Genomic DNA, 17,891 nt, shown 5'->3' with positions numbered 1-17,891 from the left:
CTGTCCACATTTAATGAATTAGGATAGATAAACAATGATTATTCAATATAGCTAAGTTAATTAATAGATTTCAACAAAGATAAGCGAAACGGAGGAGAAATCCGGTGGAGGTGGTTGAGCAACGCTGAGCTGTGACTGGAGCAGAGATGGATGGAAAGGTAGGGAGGTTAGGAGTTGAGGAGGATGGGATGGAGTGTAGTGGTGGAGTGGAAAAAGGTGGATTCCAGCCAGGTTCATGTATTGGTTAATTTGCATTATTGCGTTAATCCTTCAATGGAATGCCAGAAGTTTGATGGCTAATGGTCGAGAGTTAAAACAGTTTATTGAGGAGTTACCAGCCAAACCTGATGTGATATGTCTCCAGGAGACATGACTAAAACCTACTCTAGATTTTGTATTACAAGGTTATGTTGCAGTCCATAGAGATAGGATGGCAGGGGGAGGAGGAGGGTGTGTTACCTTTATAAAGCAAGGGAACTCATATAGGTGTGTGGGAGAGGGAGTGGAACAGTAGTATGTAGTGGTAGCGTTGTGGTTGGGAGGGGTGGGATATGGTAATAGTGATAATAGTGAACCTTCACAACCTGTGTAAGAGATTGGAGTTGCTGGCCCTTGGGAATGTAGAAGGTCAAGATAGGAGACGGGTAATGTGGTGTGGGGATTTTAATGCTCATAGTATGCTCTGGGGAGGGTCACGGACTGATGTAAACTGACAAGTGTTGGAGGAAATACTGGATGAGAAAGGGCTTGTGAGTCTTAATGACGGCCGAGGAACCGGGATTGACCCAGTAACTGGAAATGAATCTGCTCTGGATCTTACTTTGATCTCAAGTTGAATGGCAGGCAGATGTCGTTGGGATGTTTTGGAGGAATTTACAGTGCGTAGTGATCACTATCCGATCATGTGTAGTGTAGGATTGAGGGAGGAAGAATCAGTAGAAAATGGATATTTGGTAAAGCAGAGTGGGGTCAGTTTCAGGAGTTGAGTGAACAGGAGTCATTCAAGTGTCAAGTGTCAAACCAGACCCCAGGAACCTAAACCCCTTCCACCCTCTCCAGATTCCTTCCATACAGCTTCAAGTATATTTCCTCCCCAACCTTCTTTCTAGAAAAAAACACAGTCTGTGTTTTCTCAACCTGAAGTCCCACCTGAGGGACCACTGCTCTACTTCACTAATCGCTTCTTGAACTCTTCTGGCTGTACAACAAAGGACTAATGACACTTCCCTGGCCGAGACAGAAGGGAGGAAAGTGGTCACAAGGCTGAGACTGGGACACACAAGGCTAAATAGTACATTGAAAGTGCTGGCGAAACATCCGACTTCGCTGTCTCTGGTCCACACTCCAGTCCAGTTGGTGGCGGTAATGCAGTTTAAAGTTGGTTTCCAACCGCGATATACATTCCACAGAAGAAGAAGAAGAACCACGCCTTCTGCACCATCCAGTTATTTTTTTTACCGTACTGGATGAATTGCACAGCGGCCGTTATTTATTCGTGCTGTGTTGAAAGACGTAGAAAATATTTTTATATTTAGCAGGAACGCCAAGCCGTAAACATGGGGGAAACCAGACTACCGCGTCATATGTTTTTATGGAGTATGGCAATTATTTACATGTTTGCTTTTGCATCCCTCTATGTTCAGATACCAGGTAAAACAACATTGATATATTTAACATCTATTTATTAATTGTAATCGAAGGAACCTTATTATTGGTTGACTGTTGATGGTCATGGAAAGGTGTTCAGCTCTGCGTCGTTGAGTCGGGTGGTTCCCACTTTGTCCATATGTTTCGCTTGTGATGATGAACTGATTCATGTAGTTGCATCTGGTCGGTTAAGTACACTGGGGATGAAATGACTACTTTCTGACCTAGCCTGTGCTGTTGGACTGATCGGGCGACCTAATGACAACTTCCACGCGCCAAGCTATTTCGCTAGGTTCATTGCCTTTGCTACAGTGTTACAACTCATGCACCATCACTATAGCCTAGGCCTAGAAAAGGAGAATGTATATTCAGTAGACTATTCAGTTTGATACTTTACGTACACAGATCGACATTGATGTGTTCGTATTTATTTATAAACATTAACTAGTTGTATAGGTGAATGCCTTGTTATAGAATGTCACTATGCGTAGTAATGAGAGCCAAACATTAATGTAGGGTGGTCTTAGCCTCGTACGAACCATCCTGATCTCGCGAGCTCACAAGTTCGTATGAGGCTAGGGCAGGGTGGCTGTATAAAGGAGAGTGATGCAGGTTGGCAGCTATAGAAGTGATGTGGCCTTACATGCTATGGCCACGTCCTGACAGCACTGGCCATTGTTGGACAGATGCCCGTTTTAGATATTTGCTTGGGACAAGTGGATGTTTTCTTTACAAGGTCGTTGTCTTTTTTATGGCTGTGTCTGTCTGTTTGAGGGTTAGGATTTTCCCCCAGAAGGTGCACACTGAAGCTTCCTGCAAGCGCTGAGTGCGTTGGGAATAACCCGTCATAAATCCAGTATTCGAGCTTGGCTCAGACCCCTAACAGTATACAATAGATCTGACTTGTAGTATAATTTTCACCTTTTCCCAGTCTAAATACGAACTTGTAGTCATGTTGATTTGCCAGTCACTGTCATTACACCACTTTACTTTATCATGCAGCCGTCTTATTATGCAAATTGTATGTGAAATGTACCAAGGTAAAATGAGTTTTATATTGAATCTTGGGTTGCTATTCGGTTTTGTCTCCTCAATAGCTATTGAACCAAACATTCTATTATTATGAAAATGATAGATTCTGAATCGGGGAGGATTGACCAAAATCCACTTCTTATTCTTAGACATTTAGATTTTCTTTATCGGGGGGTTTAAATCTTCAATAGCTTTTACGCAAAGCACGATATGATTATGAAAATGATTTATTCATAATCAGGGGAGGATGGATTAAAAAAATATATTTTTTCTATAGATTTTTTGTTGTTGCGTTTAGTGTTCAATATCTCTTTCTGTTAAATAACATGTTGTTGGGGTGGGAGGAGATGGGTGATTAATTGACGGCCCCATTCACTCAGGCTGCTACATGGTCCACCTGGGTCCACCTGCTAATCAACTCAGCATTTAGAACGTGTGTGTGTGTGTGTGTGTGTGTGGTGTGGTGGTGTGTGTGTGTGTGTGTGTGTGTGTGTGTGTGTGTGTGTGTGTGTGTGTGTGTGTGTGTGTGTCAATGATATTTACCCTTGGAATCCTTTACAGCTCGTCATCTATTCGGTGCGGTATTGTCGTCGGCTGTTCCTGTGTGGAACATTCCGTGGATTTCACCACTATTGTAAAGAAAGGTGCAAACACTACACCTTGTATTCCAAAACGTCTGAAACCAACATCCTAGACAGGATTTCTGACTAGACGCCGCCAAATTGTAATCATCATATACTCCCGCTGATGTTGGTTTTGGAATACAAGGTGTAGTGTTTGTACTTTTCTTTACACAAACAAACATGGATATTTGTCCATCCTCCCCCGATTTTAAGCAATAAGGCCCGAGAAGGTGTGGTATATGGCCGTATACCACGGCTAAGGGCTGTTCTTACGCACGGCGGAGTGCCTTGATACAGCCATTTGCTGTGGTATATTGACCATACCCCCGAGGTGCCTTATTGCTATTATAAACTGGTTACCAATGTAATTAGAATAGTAAAAAAAAGTCATATACGGTCCGATATACCATGGCTTTTTAGCCAATCAGCATTCGGGGCTCAAACCGCCGAGTTTATAATATAGAATTTATAATTTTCATAGTGATTGAACGCTTTGTGTAAGAGCTATTGAAGATTTGAAATCTTAAGTGTGGATTTTTCTCCATCCACCCCTGATTTTAGATAGTATTATCTTCATAATCATGGCATACTTGTTTCAATAGCTATTGAGGGGAGAATCAAATATCCAATACAAAACACATTTTACCAAGTGCAAAATATGTCCATTACTTGCAATCCACTCCATAGTCACTTTACTGTCAGGCAGCAGGTTGCCTAACTGAAATAACACATCTCATTTGACAAGTGCTGGCAAGATGAGATGCATTGAACGTGACTATGGACAATTTAGTGTTTGTGTTTTACTTTATTTCTCTGCTTCTAATTCCAAATGTGAGCATACTTTCAGTTGGTCCACTCTGTGTGCCAGGTATGTCGTAGTGGCACTTCTGCTCTCTCAGCTTCACCTGTTGTCTCAAAAGTACACTAAATACACTAGATTCCAAAGAACTGTAGTAAGACTAGCTGTATGCTTTCAGTTTTTTAATTAAAAAGTTATTCCATGCATAATGCTACATTCCAATCAGTTGATCACAATCTTGGGTCAACCCGTAAGCAATGTAAGCTTCTAAACTCCACCTTTCTTTCGCATGTTCCATTCGACTGAATAAGCAGACAGCACAGATAAAACAAGTGTCTTGTTTTCACATACATGACCTTTGACCTATTTAGCAGGGTACCATAAACCCACTTACTTTAAGTATGTGAATATGACCTCTATTCACTAACCCCATTCTCAATAAACACAATCCTCCCCCCCCCCCCCCCCTCTGTTTTGTTTATCCATCCCTGCTCTTTGTCTCTGTGGCCAGGTCTCTATGGCAATGAGGGGGTCCTGCCTGTGCGCCTGGTGGAGCCCCGTGTGGACGGCTCCAGGCCAGTGTTGGAGCAGATACATGCCCACCCCTCCCTGCTGTTGCTGGGGCCCTGGCTGGGTCTGGACCTGGACGCCCAGCAGGCAATGGAGCTCCTCTGCCTGGCGGGGGCTCTCTTAGCCCTGGGAGCAGCCCTACTGGAGCCCCTCCGAGACAGCCTGGTCTTCTTCTGCCTCTGGGCCCTCTACCTCTCCCTCTGTCAGGTCGGTGGGTGGAGGTGGCTGTCTGTCTGCCATTGGTTTGGTTAGATACTGTACCGTAAATAAATTACACAGTAAATTAATCAACATCATTTACTCTTGACAGGTGGGTCAAGACTTTCTGCGTTTTCAGTGGTAAGTGATCTGTTCTGAATTCTCATATGGGCTGAATTGATAGAGCGTAACATTGAAACGAAAAGTACTTTGTTTACTAAAGTGCTATTGCTGAACACAAAGTCTACTGGGTCTGTGTGACGTCATTTTGTTATCACCCACGGGTTTTACTGCAAGAGCATTAGTGTCAGACAATAAACTGCTATTGGAACCATTTGCCAGTCAAATCCACTGTCCACTCTTCATAATTCTGTGTTGATTACATATTACAGTGCACCGGTTGTCTATCCTGCGACTAGAACGGTTGTTGAAAGTGTTTGTGCATATGTAACAGTCTTAGACATCATGCATATTTTATAGGGGTAAGCGGACTTTGCATTGAAGGACATCTATCACACATGTAATATGGTTTTAGAGTTATGGACTTTTAGCTAAGCTTGGAGATGTGCAAGAATTGCAACACATTTACTGGTATCTGGTTGTAGCAAAGCAAGATGACATAAGGCCAGGGCCGGGCTGCCCATCAGGCATGATTAGGCGGCTGCCTATGGCAGTAGATTGACAAGGGCTAAACTGACCAAGGCATACCTTAAACAACACATAAAACCTCACATAGTTCTGCCCAAAAACAATGACAATTTCTTTCGACCAGTGGCATATGGGATTTTTAGGTGAGCTCTGATGCCACCTTGTGATAAGCAGTGCCCACTTTGTCAAAGGCAGGGGTGAAAAATATTTAGCTGGTCCATTCCCAGCGTGCCTCTCCAGGGTGCTGTTGGAGAGATGCAAACACCAACTTTCTGTCTATGAAAAAATCATCTAACAAAAAAGAATCACGTAGCAGATCTAGCCTACGGTAGAAAGGGTATGCATGAAAATGTATTGAGGCAGACACTTTTTACGTCATGCACGTTTCTCCAATCAAATAGCTTAACATAAATGGTGCCCAATCAACAACAACAAAAAATGCGCTGACATGTTAGCGAACACCATATCCTATTTTATTTTGATTTGTCACAGGAATCGGGACAAACAAAGACCTAAAAAGTACGATTTTTCCCCCACCTCTGATAAAGACGTATTTTAGACGTCTTTTCAACGTCTTTTTGCTTACAGGGACTATTCTAGTTTTGCGGGGATATAGGGTGGGCGGAATTTGTTTTTGTCTCGCCTAGGGCGTCAGAAAGGCCAGGACTGGGCCTGTGTAAGGCATTGGGTTCCACAGCAATTGCATGAAGTGGTAAATAGATAATAAATAGTTGCCTGGTTGTGTTTTTATAAGTAGTAGAGGTGGGTGTGTCTGAACTGTTTATAGTTAGCTGGCTATCCCCTAACGCACACCATTTGGTTTTGCATGAAGAGAATGCCAACTACAACCGGTTTTAAGATGACCAGCTACCAGTATGTTTTGCCATCTCAGTGCCTCTGGCTCTAACGGGCATTGCTTCTACTAGGCTAACTGATTTCCTGAAAGGCAGTGTCATTGGATTTGAAGCTCACTGAATATTTACTGTATTCCACTGTTTTGAGCAGGAATTTCATGTAGCCTTCTGGTGGAGGAATTTCAAGTGAAATGTCATCTATTGATTGTATTTATTGATTTAATACGTTTCAACTTTGTCATTTCTTTGAGACCTGAGATTTTGGGTTGTTGGAGGGAGTTCAGTGCCCTATACATTTTATAGGTATGATGTGAGGAGGAGTTGGGATTTTTTTTTCAAGGAGAGTGGTATTTGATTATTAATGTCTCATTTGATTCCCTCCCGTAGGGACAGTCTGCTGTTGGAGGCGGGCTTCCTGACTGTGCTCGTCGCGCCGCTCAACCTCCTGCGGTGGCGCTCGGCATTCCGTCAGCATGACGCTGTGACCTTCTGGCTGGTGCGCTGGCTCCTGTTCCGCCTCACCTTTGGCTCCGGTGTCGCCAAGCTTGCCAGCCACTGCCCCAGCTGGTGGGGGCTCACTGGTGAGACAGGGGAACCTCTTATGACACAAAACTGTACTGTTCAATGTATACTGAACAAAAATATAAACGCAACACAATTTCAATGATTTTTACGGAGTTAGTTTATATATGAATCAGTCTATTAAATAAAATTCATTAGACCCTAATCTATGGATTTCACATGACTCAGCAATGGGTCAGCCAGCAGAATTCAGCCGGATGTGGAGGTCCTGGGCTGGCGTGGTTACACGTGGTCTGGTTACACGTGTCTGCGTTGTGAGGCCGACTGGATATACTGCAAATTCTCTAAAATGACATTATGCTTATGGTAGAGAAAAACATTCAATTCTCTGGCAACGGCTTTGGTGGACATTTTTTGGGTGGTTGTCTCTGTCACCAGCACAAGTGCACCGTGTAATCATACTGTTTAATCAGCTTCTTGATGTGCCACCTGTCAGGTGGATGGATTATCTTGGCAAAGGAGAAATGTTCACTAACAGGAAGGAAACAAATTTGTGCACAAAATTTGGTAGAAAAGCATTTTGTGCTATGGAAAATGTATGGGATCTTTTATTTCAGCTCATGAAACATGGGACCACTTACATTGCGTTTATATTTTGTTTAGTATTCCTCGGGACTGCAACTAAATGGGAGTCTTGGACGTTGGGCTGAAATGTGACTCCTGTCCAATGTCATGCCAGTGTCCCAACAGCTTCTGGACCGCAACTAATTGGGAGTTCTATGTTCAATGGTACGAGTAATGTGAAGACTGGTGTGTAATGATAACATTAGTCATGCTTGTAGATTTATAATAATGACAATGAGGAAGGAATGCATGTGCTTGGCTATGATTGTAAAGTGTGCATCACGTAAGGTATGTACCTCACCCAGCGGCAGTATTCTCATTAACTTCCATGATGATAATGATGATGCCTGGAGCCTCACTACACATCAGTCGCAGTTCAGGAAAAGTGTCCGAGATTTAAAAACGGGATCTCAAAAAGGTGTGAGGTGCAGTTTATGGGCAATCTACTCATCCATTCTCATATCCCTCCTCCCTCTGTCACCCCATCAACCCCCTCCCTCTTCCCAGCGGTGAAACACATTTTGAGGCCAGGAATCCCCCTGCCCTGGTCCTGGTTCATCCAGCAGCTCCAGACTGTACCTGAAGCTGGGGACTGTCGTCTGTTGGTGACAAGATGCTGTGCCCCCCTCTACTTCGCCCCCATCCGCCACCTCAGACTGGCACCTTCTACATTCAGGTGTGTGTGTGGTTACACCAGCAGCTGCTAAACATGACATGTTAAATGTCTAAGAAAGATTGAACAACACTGAAATATAGCGCTCCAGTGTTTTCAAAGTTTTCACCCCCCCCTAAATCGCGATCAAGTTGTTGAGGTCTGGCTGAGAGAGGAGAGGTTTAGAAAAATTGTACTAGTAGTAGGTGTTTATCAGTCTGTTATCATCCAGGGAATCGCCAGACTCAGATACTGCTATAAGGCTCTAGACTCCCTGTGTGTGTGTGTGTGTGTGTGTGTGTGTGTGTGTGTGTGTGTGTGTTGGTGTGTGTGTGTGTGTGTGTGTGTGTGTGTGTTGTGTGTGTGTGTTTGTGTGTGTGTGGTGTGTGTGTGTGTGTGTGTGTGTGTTGTGTGTGTGTGTTGTGTTGTGTTACATGTTAGCTTGTATGGGAATGAATGACACCTAACTGTATCTGTCTAAGGGGATTTTGAATGTTGCAGGATTGCGACCCCACACATGTAATTTGCACGATGCCTTTTTCTAACTATACCTACCTACTTCTCTCTGTAACTGATAACCAGGCAGTGTACCAGGTGAAGTTAATGTTCGTGGGGAACTATGGCTTCCTCCCCTTCCTCTCCCTGGCTCTGACTTTCTCCCTGTTGGACGACGACCATATCAGCTACTGGCTGGGCCACGGCAAGAAGAAGAGCGCCAAGAGTATGACCTAACTTCTCTTCTTATGCAACCTTCAACTCTCACAGCTCACATTTAACGCCAGAGTAGACGTTCAGGCCAGCTTTCTCCCTAATACAGCATTATCCACACCCAGTATGGTGTTTAAGCTGGTGGAAGGTACTATAAAACACAAAGGCTGTTACAGTAATGATCGGCTTCCTTTCTTTTCCTGTTCTGCCTCGCCAGTTGGCCAACGTTGACATTACACAGTGAGGGGTGCATTGCTGAGTGCATGCCAGCAAAACACTGGTTCAGTTCCGATGGGTGTCCTTGAGTCTTGATGGCAGGGAGAGGGAAAAGGGGGGGGTTCATTGTTTTATTCTCGGGCAGAGTGGTCTGATCTGGCAGGATGTCAGGTGTTATCCTGTTTAAGTACTTCTGTGATGTATTTAGTTTATCTACAGTTAACATTCCTAATGTCCTAATGGGTAACCCCTTAACGTAACTTACATAATACATTTTTAGTAGCTGGACAAAAACAAATGATGGGCTCTGCTTGTGATACTAAAGAGTACCTAATCTAATTAAGTTTTTTTTTTTTGCAGCCTGGCACCAAACCATAATGTCATTGGTGTTGCTGTCTGTATTTGCTGCCATCATCTATGGAACTAAAGTGCTCTTCACACTGGAGATTGACTGGGAGGCCAAGTCTATTACCTCTAAAACCGGTAGGTTAACAGGGCATTCGGTATTCAGACCCCTTGACTTTTTCCACATTTTGTTACATTACACCTTTATTCTAAAATTGATTGAGCAATTACATTTAAACAAATCTACATACAATACCCCATAATGACGAAGCAAAAACAGGTTTTAAGATTTTTTTTGAAAATGTATCAAATTAAAAAATCACATTTACATAAGTAGGTTTTCATCAAGGATCTCTCATCACTTTGCTCTGTTCAAATTTGCCTCTATCCTGACTAGTCTCCCAGTCCCTGCCGCTGAAAAACTTCCCCCAGCATGATGCTGCCACCATGGTTCACCGTAGGGATGGTGTCAGGTTTCCTCCAGATGTGACGCTTGGCATTCAGGCCAAAGAGTTCAATCTTGGTTTCATCAGACCAGAGAATCTTGTTTGTCATGGTTTCAGAGTCCTTTAGGTGCCTTTTGGCATACTCTAAGCAAGCTGTCATGTGCCTTTTACTGAGAAGTGGTTTTCGTCTGGCACTCTACCATAAAGGCCTGATTGGAGTGCTGCAGAGATGGTTGTCCTTCTGGAAGGTTCTCCCATCTCCACAGATGAACTCTGGAGCTCTGTCAGAGTGACCATCTGGTTCTTGGTCTTATCCCTGACCAAGGCCTTTCTCCCCACGATTGCTCAGTTTGGCCGGGTGGCCAGCTCTAGGAAGAGGCTTGGTGGTTCCAAACTTCTGTCATTTAATAATGATGGAGGCCACCGTGTTCTTGGGGACCTTCAATGCTGTAGCCATTTTTTGGAGCCCTTTCCAGATCTGTGCCTTGACAATCTTGTCTCAGAGCTCTACAAACAATTCCTTTGACCTCATGGCTTTGTTTTTGCTCTGACATGCACTATCAACTGTGGGACCTTATAAAGACAGGTATGTGTGGCTTTCCAAATCATTTGAATTTACCGCAGGTGGACTCCAATAAAGTTGTAGAAACATCTCAAGGATGATCAATGGAAACAGAATGCACCTGAGCTCAATTTCGAGTCTCATAGCAAAGGGTCTGAATACTTACCTAAATAAGGTATTTCTGTTTTTTACTTTTAATACTGCAAAAAATGATAAAAACCTGTTTTCACTTTGTCATTATGGGGTATAGTTAATCAATTTTAGAATAAGGCTGCAATGTAACAAAATAAGGAAAAAGTCAAGGGGTCTGAAGACATTCCGAAGGCACTGTAATACTGTATACCTAGTGACTCGGTAGTGTTGCTTTATTTTATTTCTTGTAGGATGTCAATCATTGACATTGTTATGTTAATGGTTAAGTGATTTTGTTTCATGTATTTGTCCTGTTTTGTAGCCTTCACCCAGCAGCAGTTTGGCAATTGGTTGAAGCTTGTGACAGGACCCACTATCTGGGTAGGAGTTCTCTCTCTCACCTGGGAGGTGGTGGCAGCCATGCTTGGGTGAGTAGGCCTATATCATACTTAAACAGTATCTGTAATAAAGTTTGTGATTCAAAGATGGTAAATCTTAGGACCAGGAGTTTTTCAGTAGCGAAATACGGTTGAAAGTTTAAGTTTAGTGTGTGTCGGAAGTTTACATACACTTATGTTGGAGTCATTAAATCTCGTTTTTCAACCACTCCACTAATTTCTTTGTGGAGTTTTGGCAAGTCGGTTAGGACATCTAGTTTGTGTATGACACAAGTAATTTTTCCAACAATTGTTAACAGACAGATTATTTCACTTATAATTCACTGTATCACAATTTCAGTGGGTCAGAAGTTTACATATACTAAGTTGACTGTGCCTTTTAAACAGCTTGGAAAATTCCAGAAAATGTCATGGCTTTAGAAGCTTCTGATAGGCTAATTGACATAATTTGAGTCAATTGGATGTGTACCTGTGGATGTATTTCAAGGCCTACCTTCAAACTCGATGCCTCTTTGTTTGACATCATGGGAAAATCAAAAGAAATCAGCCAAGACCTCAGAAAAAAATTGTTGACCTCCACAAATCTGGTTCATCCTCGGGAGCAATTTCCAAACGCCTGAAGGAACCACGTTCATCTGTACAAACAATAGTACGCAAGTATAAACACCATGGGACCACGTAGCTGTCATACCACTCAGGAAGGAGACGCATTCTGTCCTAGAGATGAACGTACTTTGGTGCGAAAGGTGCAAATCAATCCCAGAACAACAGCAAAGGACCTTGTGAAGATGCTGGAGGAAATGGGTACAAAAGTATCTATATCCACAGTAAAACGAGTCCTATATCGACATAACCTGAAAGGCCGCTCAGCGAGGAAGAAGCCACTGCTCCAAAACCGCCATAAAAAAAGCCAGACTACGGTTTGCAACTGCACATGGGGACAATGATTTTACTTTTTGGAGAAATGCCCTCCGGTCTGATGAAACAAAAATAGAACTGTTTGGCCATAATGACCATTGTTATGTTTGGAGGAAAAAGGGGTAGTCTTGAATGACACACATATAAATTTTCACAAAGTCTGCTGCCTCAGTTTGTATCATGGCAATTTGCATATACTCCAGAATGTTGTGAAGAGTGATCAGATGAATTGCAATTAATTGCAAAGTCCCTCTTTGCCATGCAAATGAACTGAATCGCCCCAAAAACATTTCCACTGCATTTCAGCCCTGCCACAAAAGGACCAGTTGACAGGTGTGAGTGTTAGAGATCACACTGTAAGGCTGATTGAGTTTGAATAACAGACTGGAAGCTTCAAAAGGAGGGTGGTGCTTGGAATCATTGTTCTTCCTCTGTAACAATGGTTACCTAAAAAGGAAACGCGTGCCATCATCATTGCTTTGCACAAAAAGGGCTTCACAGGCAAGGATATTGTTGCCAGTAACATTGCACCTAAATCAACAATTTATTGGATCATAAAGAACTTCAAGGAGAGCGGTTCAATTGTTGTGAAGAAGGCATCAGGGCGCCCAAGAAAGTCCAGCAAGCGCCAGGACCATCTCCTAAAGTTGATTCAGCTGCGGGATCGGGGCACCACCAGTACAAAGCTTGCTCAGGAATGGCAGCAGGCAGGTGTGAGTGCATCTGCACGCACAGTGAGGTGAAGACTTTTGGAGGATGGCCTGGTGTCAAGAAGGGCAGCAAAGAAGCCACTTCTCTCCAGGAAAAACACCAGGGACAGACTGATATTCTGCAAAAAGTACAGGGATTGGACTACTGAGGACTGGGGTAAAGTCATTTTCTCTGATGAATTCCCTTTCCGATTGTTTGGGGCATCCGGAATTAAAGCTTGTCTGGAAGAAACAAGGTGAGCGCTACCATCAGTCCTGTGTCATGCCAACAGTAAAGCATCCTGAGACCATTCATGTGTGGGGTTGCTTCTCAGCCAAGGGAGTGGGCTCACTCACAATTTTGCCTAAGAACACAGCCATGAATAAAGAATGGTACCAACACATCCTCCGAGAGCAACTTCTCCCAACCATCCAGGAACAGTTTGGTGACGAACAATGCCTTTTCCAGCATGATGGAGCACCTTGCCATATGGCAAAAGTGATAACTAAGTGGCTCGGGGAACAAAACATCGATATTTTGGGTCCATGGCCAGGAAACTCCCCAGACCTTAATCCCATTGGGAACTTGTGGTCAATCCTCAAGAGGCGGGTGGACAAACAAAACCCCACAAATTCTGACAAACTCCAAGCATTGATTATGCAAGAAGGGGCTACCATCAGTCAGGATGTGGCCCAGAAGTTAATTGACAACATGCCAGGGCGGATTGCAGAGGTCTTGAAAAAGAAGGGTCAACACTGCAAATATTGACTCTTTGCATCAACTTTATGTAATTGTCAATAAAAGCCTTTGACACTTGTAAAATGCTTGTAATTATACTTCAGTATTCCATAGTAACATCTGACAAAAATATCTAAAGACAATGAGGCAGCAAACTTTGTGGAAATTCATATTTGTGCCATTCACAAAACTTTTGATCACGACTGTATGTAAACGTCCGACTACAACTGTAGATCTAGTTCATATCTAGTTCCACTGCATTTGCTGACCCCAGAACAGTGGTCTGCCCCGGTGCAGCGTGAGTCATCCTTGTTTTGCGTTAATGTCCACTGATCTCAGATCTGTGTTTACTCTCCCCAGGTGTGTGTGTGTTAGAGGGTGCCTCTGGAAGCTCTGGGGTCTTGTCCAATGGGCTGTCATTGCCTCTGCTGCAGTCGCCGTATTTGCTATCAGTGTGGTGAGTCACACCTCTCAATCACACAGGGAGCCTTCTGATTGGTTGTTAACTTAAATATTTTTCTTTCATACTTGCATTCATCTATTGAGTAAAACCCATCTAATTACTTTGCCAGTGTTTTGTGTAATAGTGAATCATTTTAATGAAGACAGCATAAATCTACCTAATTGGTCTGTTGGAGTTACTATTGGTCTAGTAGTTAGCACTGTTTATAAGATTCTCTCTGATTGGTCATGGTGTTGTCCTCGTCCCCAGGTGCCCTACTCGTCCATGGAGCAGGTGTACAGCAGTAAGATCCTCCCGGAGGTTAGACAGGCCTACAGCCTAGTGGAGCGCTATAGACTGGTCAGTGCCTACAGCCTGGACAGCAGGATGACTGGGGTGGACGGGAGGTCAGAGGTCGTCCTAGAAGGCAGCATGGACAAGAATACCTGGACCGTAAGAGAGCGGGGACCAAAATAATAGTTTTGGCTGAAAAGTTTTAGTTTTTTCACAGCTTTCACAATATTAGACATGGAATGTCCTCAATCACATTATCTTCCTCAACTACTTGACTTTTATAAAGTAAAACAGTCTTATATAGTTCTGCAAAAGGTGTATCGTGTTTCAATGCACCTTTCCCAATTGGCCCTCCTAGGAGATAGAGTTCATGTACAAGCCGGGGAACGTGGGCGTGGCCCCTCCAGTGGTGGCCCCCCACCAGCCACGGTTAGACTGGCAGATGAGCCAGGCAGCCCAGGGACTGGCCGAACAGAGCCCCTGGTTCACAAGCCTAGTGCACTGCCTACTGCAGGGCAAGAAGGATGGTATGTACTGCACTCTGGGGTAATGACTTCTATTTTTCAATTAAAGTATAGAGCACAGACGTCTTTGTTTTAATATGAGGAAAGCGCAAGTTGCATCTGGCAGGCTACTTGTATTTTGGCTCTTGATGGATGTTTTTAGGCCTGTGGTCTTTTCTAGGATCAGGCCCCCTCCATGTCTATTTAATCTTATTGATTATGATCTTAAAGGCAAAACTGATCCTAGATCAGCACTCCTACTCTGAGACGCTTTATGAATACGGACCCAGAAATTCGGTGGTATGCGCCTGACATGTAAAACCGTTAGTCAGTGTGAGGTGGGCATGATTTACTCTCACACTGTAGATCATTAACCTTCCAACAAAGGAGAAATACCAGCAACACTCAGATGACCACTTACCTACACGCTGCACTATGTTGCTCACACATGACTCTGTATCTCTCCCTGTGTCCCAGTGGTGAGACTGATCCAGACAGACTCAGCCCAATACCCATTCAGCCAGGCCCCTCCGGTCTACCTCCGAGCCAGCCTCTACCGGTACTGGTTCACCCAGACCACACAGGACGGGTGAGCAGCCTACGACATCCACCACAGCAGTGGGTGTGCTGGGGAGAGAGTGCTAATGGTTAACCCATGAATTCCTTAGATTATTCATTCATAAAATCAGTTAAGATATACAAGTGAACTTAAATATTCGCTATATTAAGTAATGTTATTCATCAAATGCCCACAAAATGTATAGTATGCTAATCGTCAGAATTCGATAAAGCCACTCGATTCAACCAGACACAAATAAAATGTTCCTATGGTAACGAGTGGTGTATTGGTTGTCTTCCCTGTCAGGTCTGGTCCTAATGAGTGGTGGAGGAGAGACTATTCAGAGGAGTTCTATCCTGCAGTGCAGCTGGGTGGCCCTACTCTGGAGGCCATGCTCAACCAGCACGGACTCAAGGTAGCTAAGCCTTTTTGCTCAACTGGGTCACGTTGTAACTTTGTATTGTGCTAATAATATCAGTACTGTGGCTTATGATGATTGCCCTCAACTCCAGATGTGGTGGTGTATTGGCTATATTTAAAAAAAATTAATTTCACCTTTATTTAACCAGGTAGGCAAGTTGAGAACAAGTTCAAGTATATGGAATTCACGCTCCCCTTTGCTTTTTTGTGTGTGTGTGTGGTGCGTACTAGTGTGTGCTGTATGGCCAGGTGTACCAAATCTGATTTCTCAGACACTCATACCAACAACACTCACACTCTTACGTGTCTTTGTTGTGTATGTACATGTGCTTACATATTAACTTGTGTGCAGGAGAAGTTCCCGATTCAGCCCAGTCCTGACTCGTCTCTGGCCCAGGCTCTGAAGCAGGTACGGGGCCACGTTCAGACTCTACCCGGACACCTGGTGCTCTGGTCCCTCCTGGCCACTGTCGCCACCATCTGGCTCTTCAAAACCCTGCTCTCTGGGGTCCTGAGGGGCCGAAAGGCTAAACCCACTCTAGCCGAACCCAAGGCCAAGAAGGCTAAGGTCCAGACAGCAGCGAAAAATGCCTCGGCCTCCAGTCTCAAAGCAGAGAGGGAGAACTCTGAGGAGAGTAGACGGGATGCCGACAAGAGCACTAAGAAGAGGAAGTGATGTGGGACTGCTGCCATGGGACTTCCTGTTACGTTCTTGTTGTTGCCCCTTGTCTCGGGATGGAGGCTGGAGAGAAGGGGTGTTACCTTCATGTAAATCTCAGGTGTTTCTGACCAGCTCTTTCTACAGTAACTACCAATCCAACCAGCTCTGTGACTCGGAGACCACCACTGTGGCCTTGTATTCAGTCAGTTCTCTCTCTCTCACACACACACACCCATATATTGTACATACACAAGCAAAAATGTCTATTTTCTCTGTGCCTCCTTCCGTCACCATATTCTCAGGTCAGCCTATGGATGAGTCTTCAGACATGCCTACGGGCGAGTCCCTGACATCACAGTACAGTGGTGCTTTGTTATGAGCTGTTTTTGGGCTTTGCCATCTGTCCTTCAGGGAACACTTTATCTGAATTCTGGGAATGCATTCATACATTTTAACGGTTGTTGTCCAACATTTTTAATCTTGTGCTATATCTTTAATATGATATTTAGGCTGGGTGCAGTTATTGTACCTCAGTGAAACTTTTCATGCACCGCATCAGACAGACTTTTTTTAATGTCAAGTTGTCAACAGTGGTTCCATGTAATGATATCTAAACCTGGGTCCTCTATCCCGACCACGAGAAACTGTATAGCGACATCGTCAAGAATACTGTATTCTGAAAGCTTTGTCCTGCTAAACCTTTTGCCTTAGGAATCTGTGGATTGCTGTTCAAACTTCAAAACCCTTCGTCGCATTCTTCTTAACAGCTGAAATGCATAACTGCTCCGAAGAAATCTTTATATTCCACATCTGTGTACATTTCTTGAGACATGTAGTATTACTTAAGCTTAGTGTATTCGGTTAAAGCACTGCTGCAAAATGACTGGGCTCTAAGGAGAAATTCGAACCCCTAGAGCCCAGTCTACCAGTCTATCGCTGAGGCGGTACAGATTGTGCGATTCAAATGTAAAGGTACTTTTTACTGGTCAGTGTTTAAAAGAAATCTTGGCTGTATATTGAAACTGAACACTTAGATTTGACAAACTACAGATGGAAAAAGACTGAAAGGACACTTTCTATCTTGTCAAATCTAGTTGAAAAGGTGGGCTTGTCGATACCAGGTAAACTAACAGGTCTGCATGTTATGTTAAAGGTCAACAACAACAACAAAAAGGGACGGAGTCTGTGGCTTTGAGCTTCAATCCCCGTTTTTACATTTGTGGGTTCAATTATTTTAGTGATTCGACCTGGGCTGATTTTCTATAGGAACAGACACCTTTTTCAGAGATCAATGACCAATATGTGGTGCTCTTTGTTTATGCATTTATTCATGACAAATGTACAGAGACGTGTTCAGTGTGAAAGAGCCAGTGGCTCTCTGGTAAGGATCTCACCAATATAAGTATGGGGTTGTGTTGACACTCAGTAATGGTTGGAAGGCTGGTAGATGTCATGGGGGTGAATCCCTGGGGTCTCCTCCTATGAAGAAACTCCTGGGGGAAAAGGTGGGCACTTCGTTTTTAAATATATTCTCATTTATAAAAAGAAGTGCCCACTTACAGGAGTATCTCCATAAGCACTGCTCTTTGCTGTCTGTATCACAGAGGGAATCCTAAGAATTTGTTCCCTCTGTACCATAATTTGTTCCCTTCTGCCAATGCCACCTTTTATGTGGCAGCCACTCCAAGTG

The 17,891-nt window shown here is 43.7% G+C and overlaps 1 protein-coding gene across 1 annotated transcript; it reads left to right on the top strand.

Annotated features, from left to right (window-relative positions):
* Positions 1–1,459: 1,459 nt before the first annotated feature.
* Positions 1,460–16,769, top strand: LOC111955991 (lipase maturation factor 2). Its single transcript, XM_070434317.1, has 14 exons — positions 1,460–1,650; positions 4,613–4,878; positions 4,982–5,010; positions 6,759–6,952; positions 8,025–8,204; positions 8,756–8,890; positions 9,454–9,576; positions 10,901–11,006; positions 13,683–13,779; positions 14,035–14,217; positions 14,417–14,585; positions 15,039–15,150; positions 15,427–15,535; positions 15,893–16,769. Exons 1-14 carry the CDS (start codon positions 1,557–1,559, stop codon positions 16,214–16,216), a joined length of 2,121 nt encoding a protein of 706 aa, XP_070290418.1. The 5' UTR covers positions 1,460–1,556; the 3' UTR covers positions 16,217–16,769.
* Positions 16,770–17,891: the final 1,122 nt, after the last annotated feature.

Source organism: Salvelinus sp. IW2-2015, linkage group LG3, assembly GCF_002910315.2.
Source record: "Salvelinus sp. IW2-2015 linkage group LG3, ASM291031v2, whole genome shotgun sequence".
NCBI lineage: Eukaryota > Metazoa > Chordata > Actinopteri > Salmoniformes > Salmonidae > Salvelinus > Salvelinus sp. IW2-2015.
The sequence above is the reverse complement of the archived record's forward strand: the minus strand, read 5'-3'. Positions and strand labels throughout refer to the sequence as shown.

Excerpts from the sequence above, each read along its gene's own strand:
- LOC111955991 (XM_070434317.1), top strand. The coding sequence starts at position 1,557 with ATGGGGGAAACCAGACTACCGCGTCATATGTTTTTATGGAGTATGGCA. Across the intron at positions 13,780-14,034 it reads CCGTATTTGCTATCAGTGTG|GTGCCCTACTCGTCCATGGA; the intron begins GTGAGTCACACC and ends CCTCGTCCCCAG. Across the intron at positions 14,218-14,416 it reads TGGACAAGAATACCTGGACC|GAGATAGAGTTCATGTACAA; the intron begins GTAAGAGAGCGG and ends TGGCCCTCCTAG.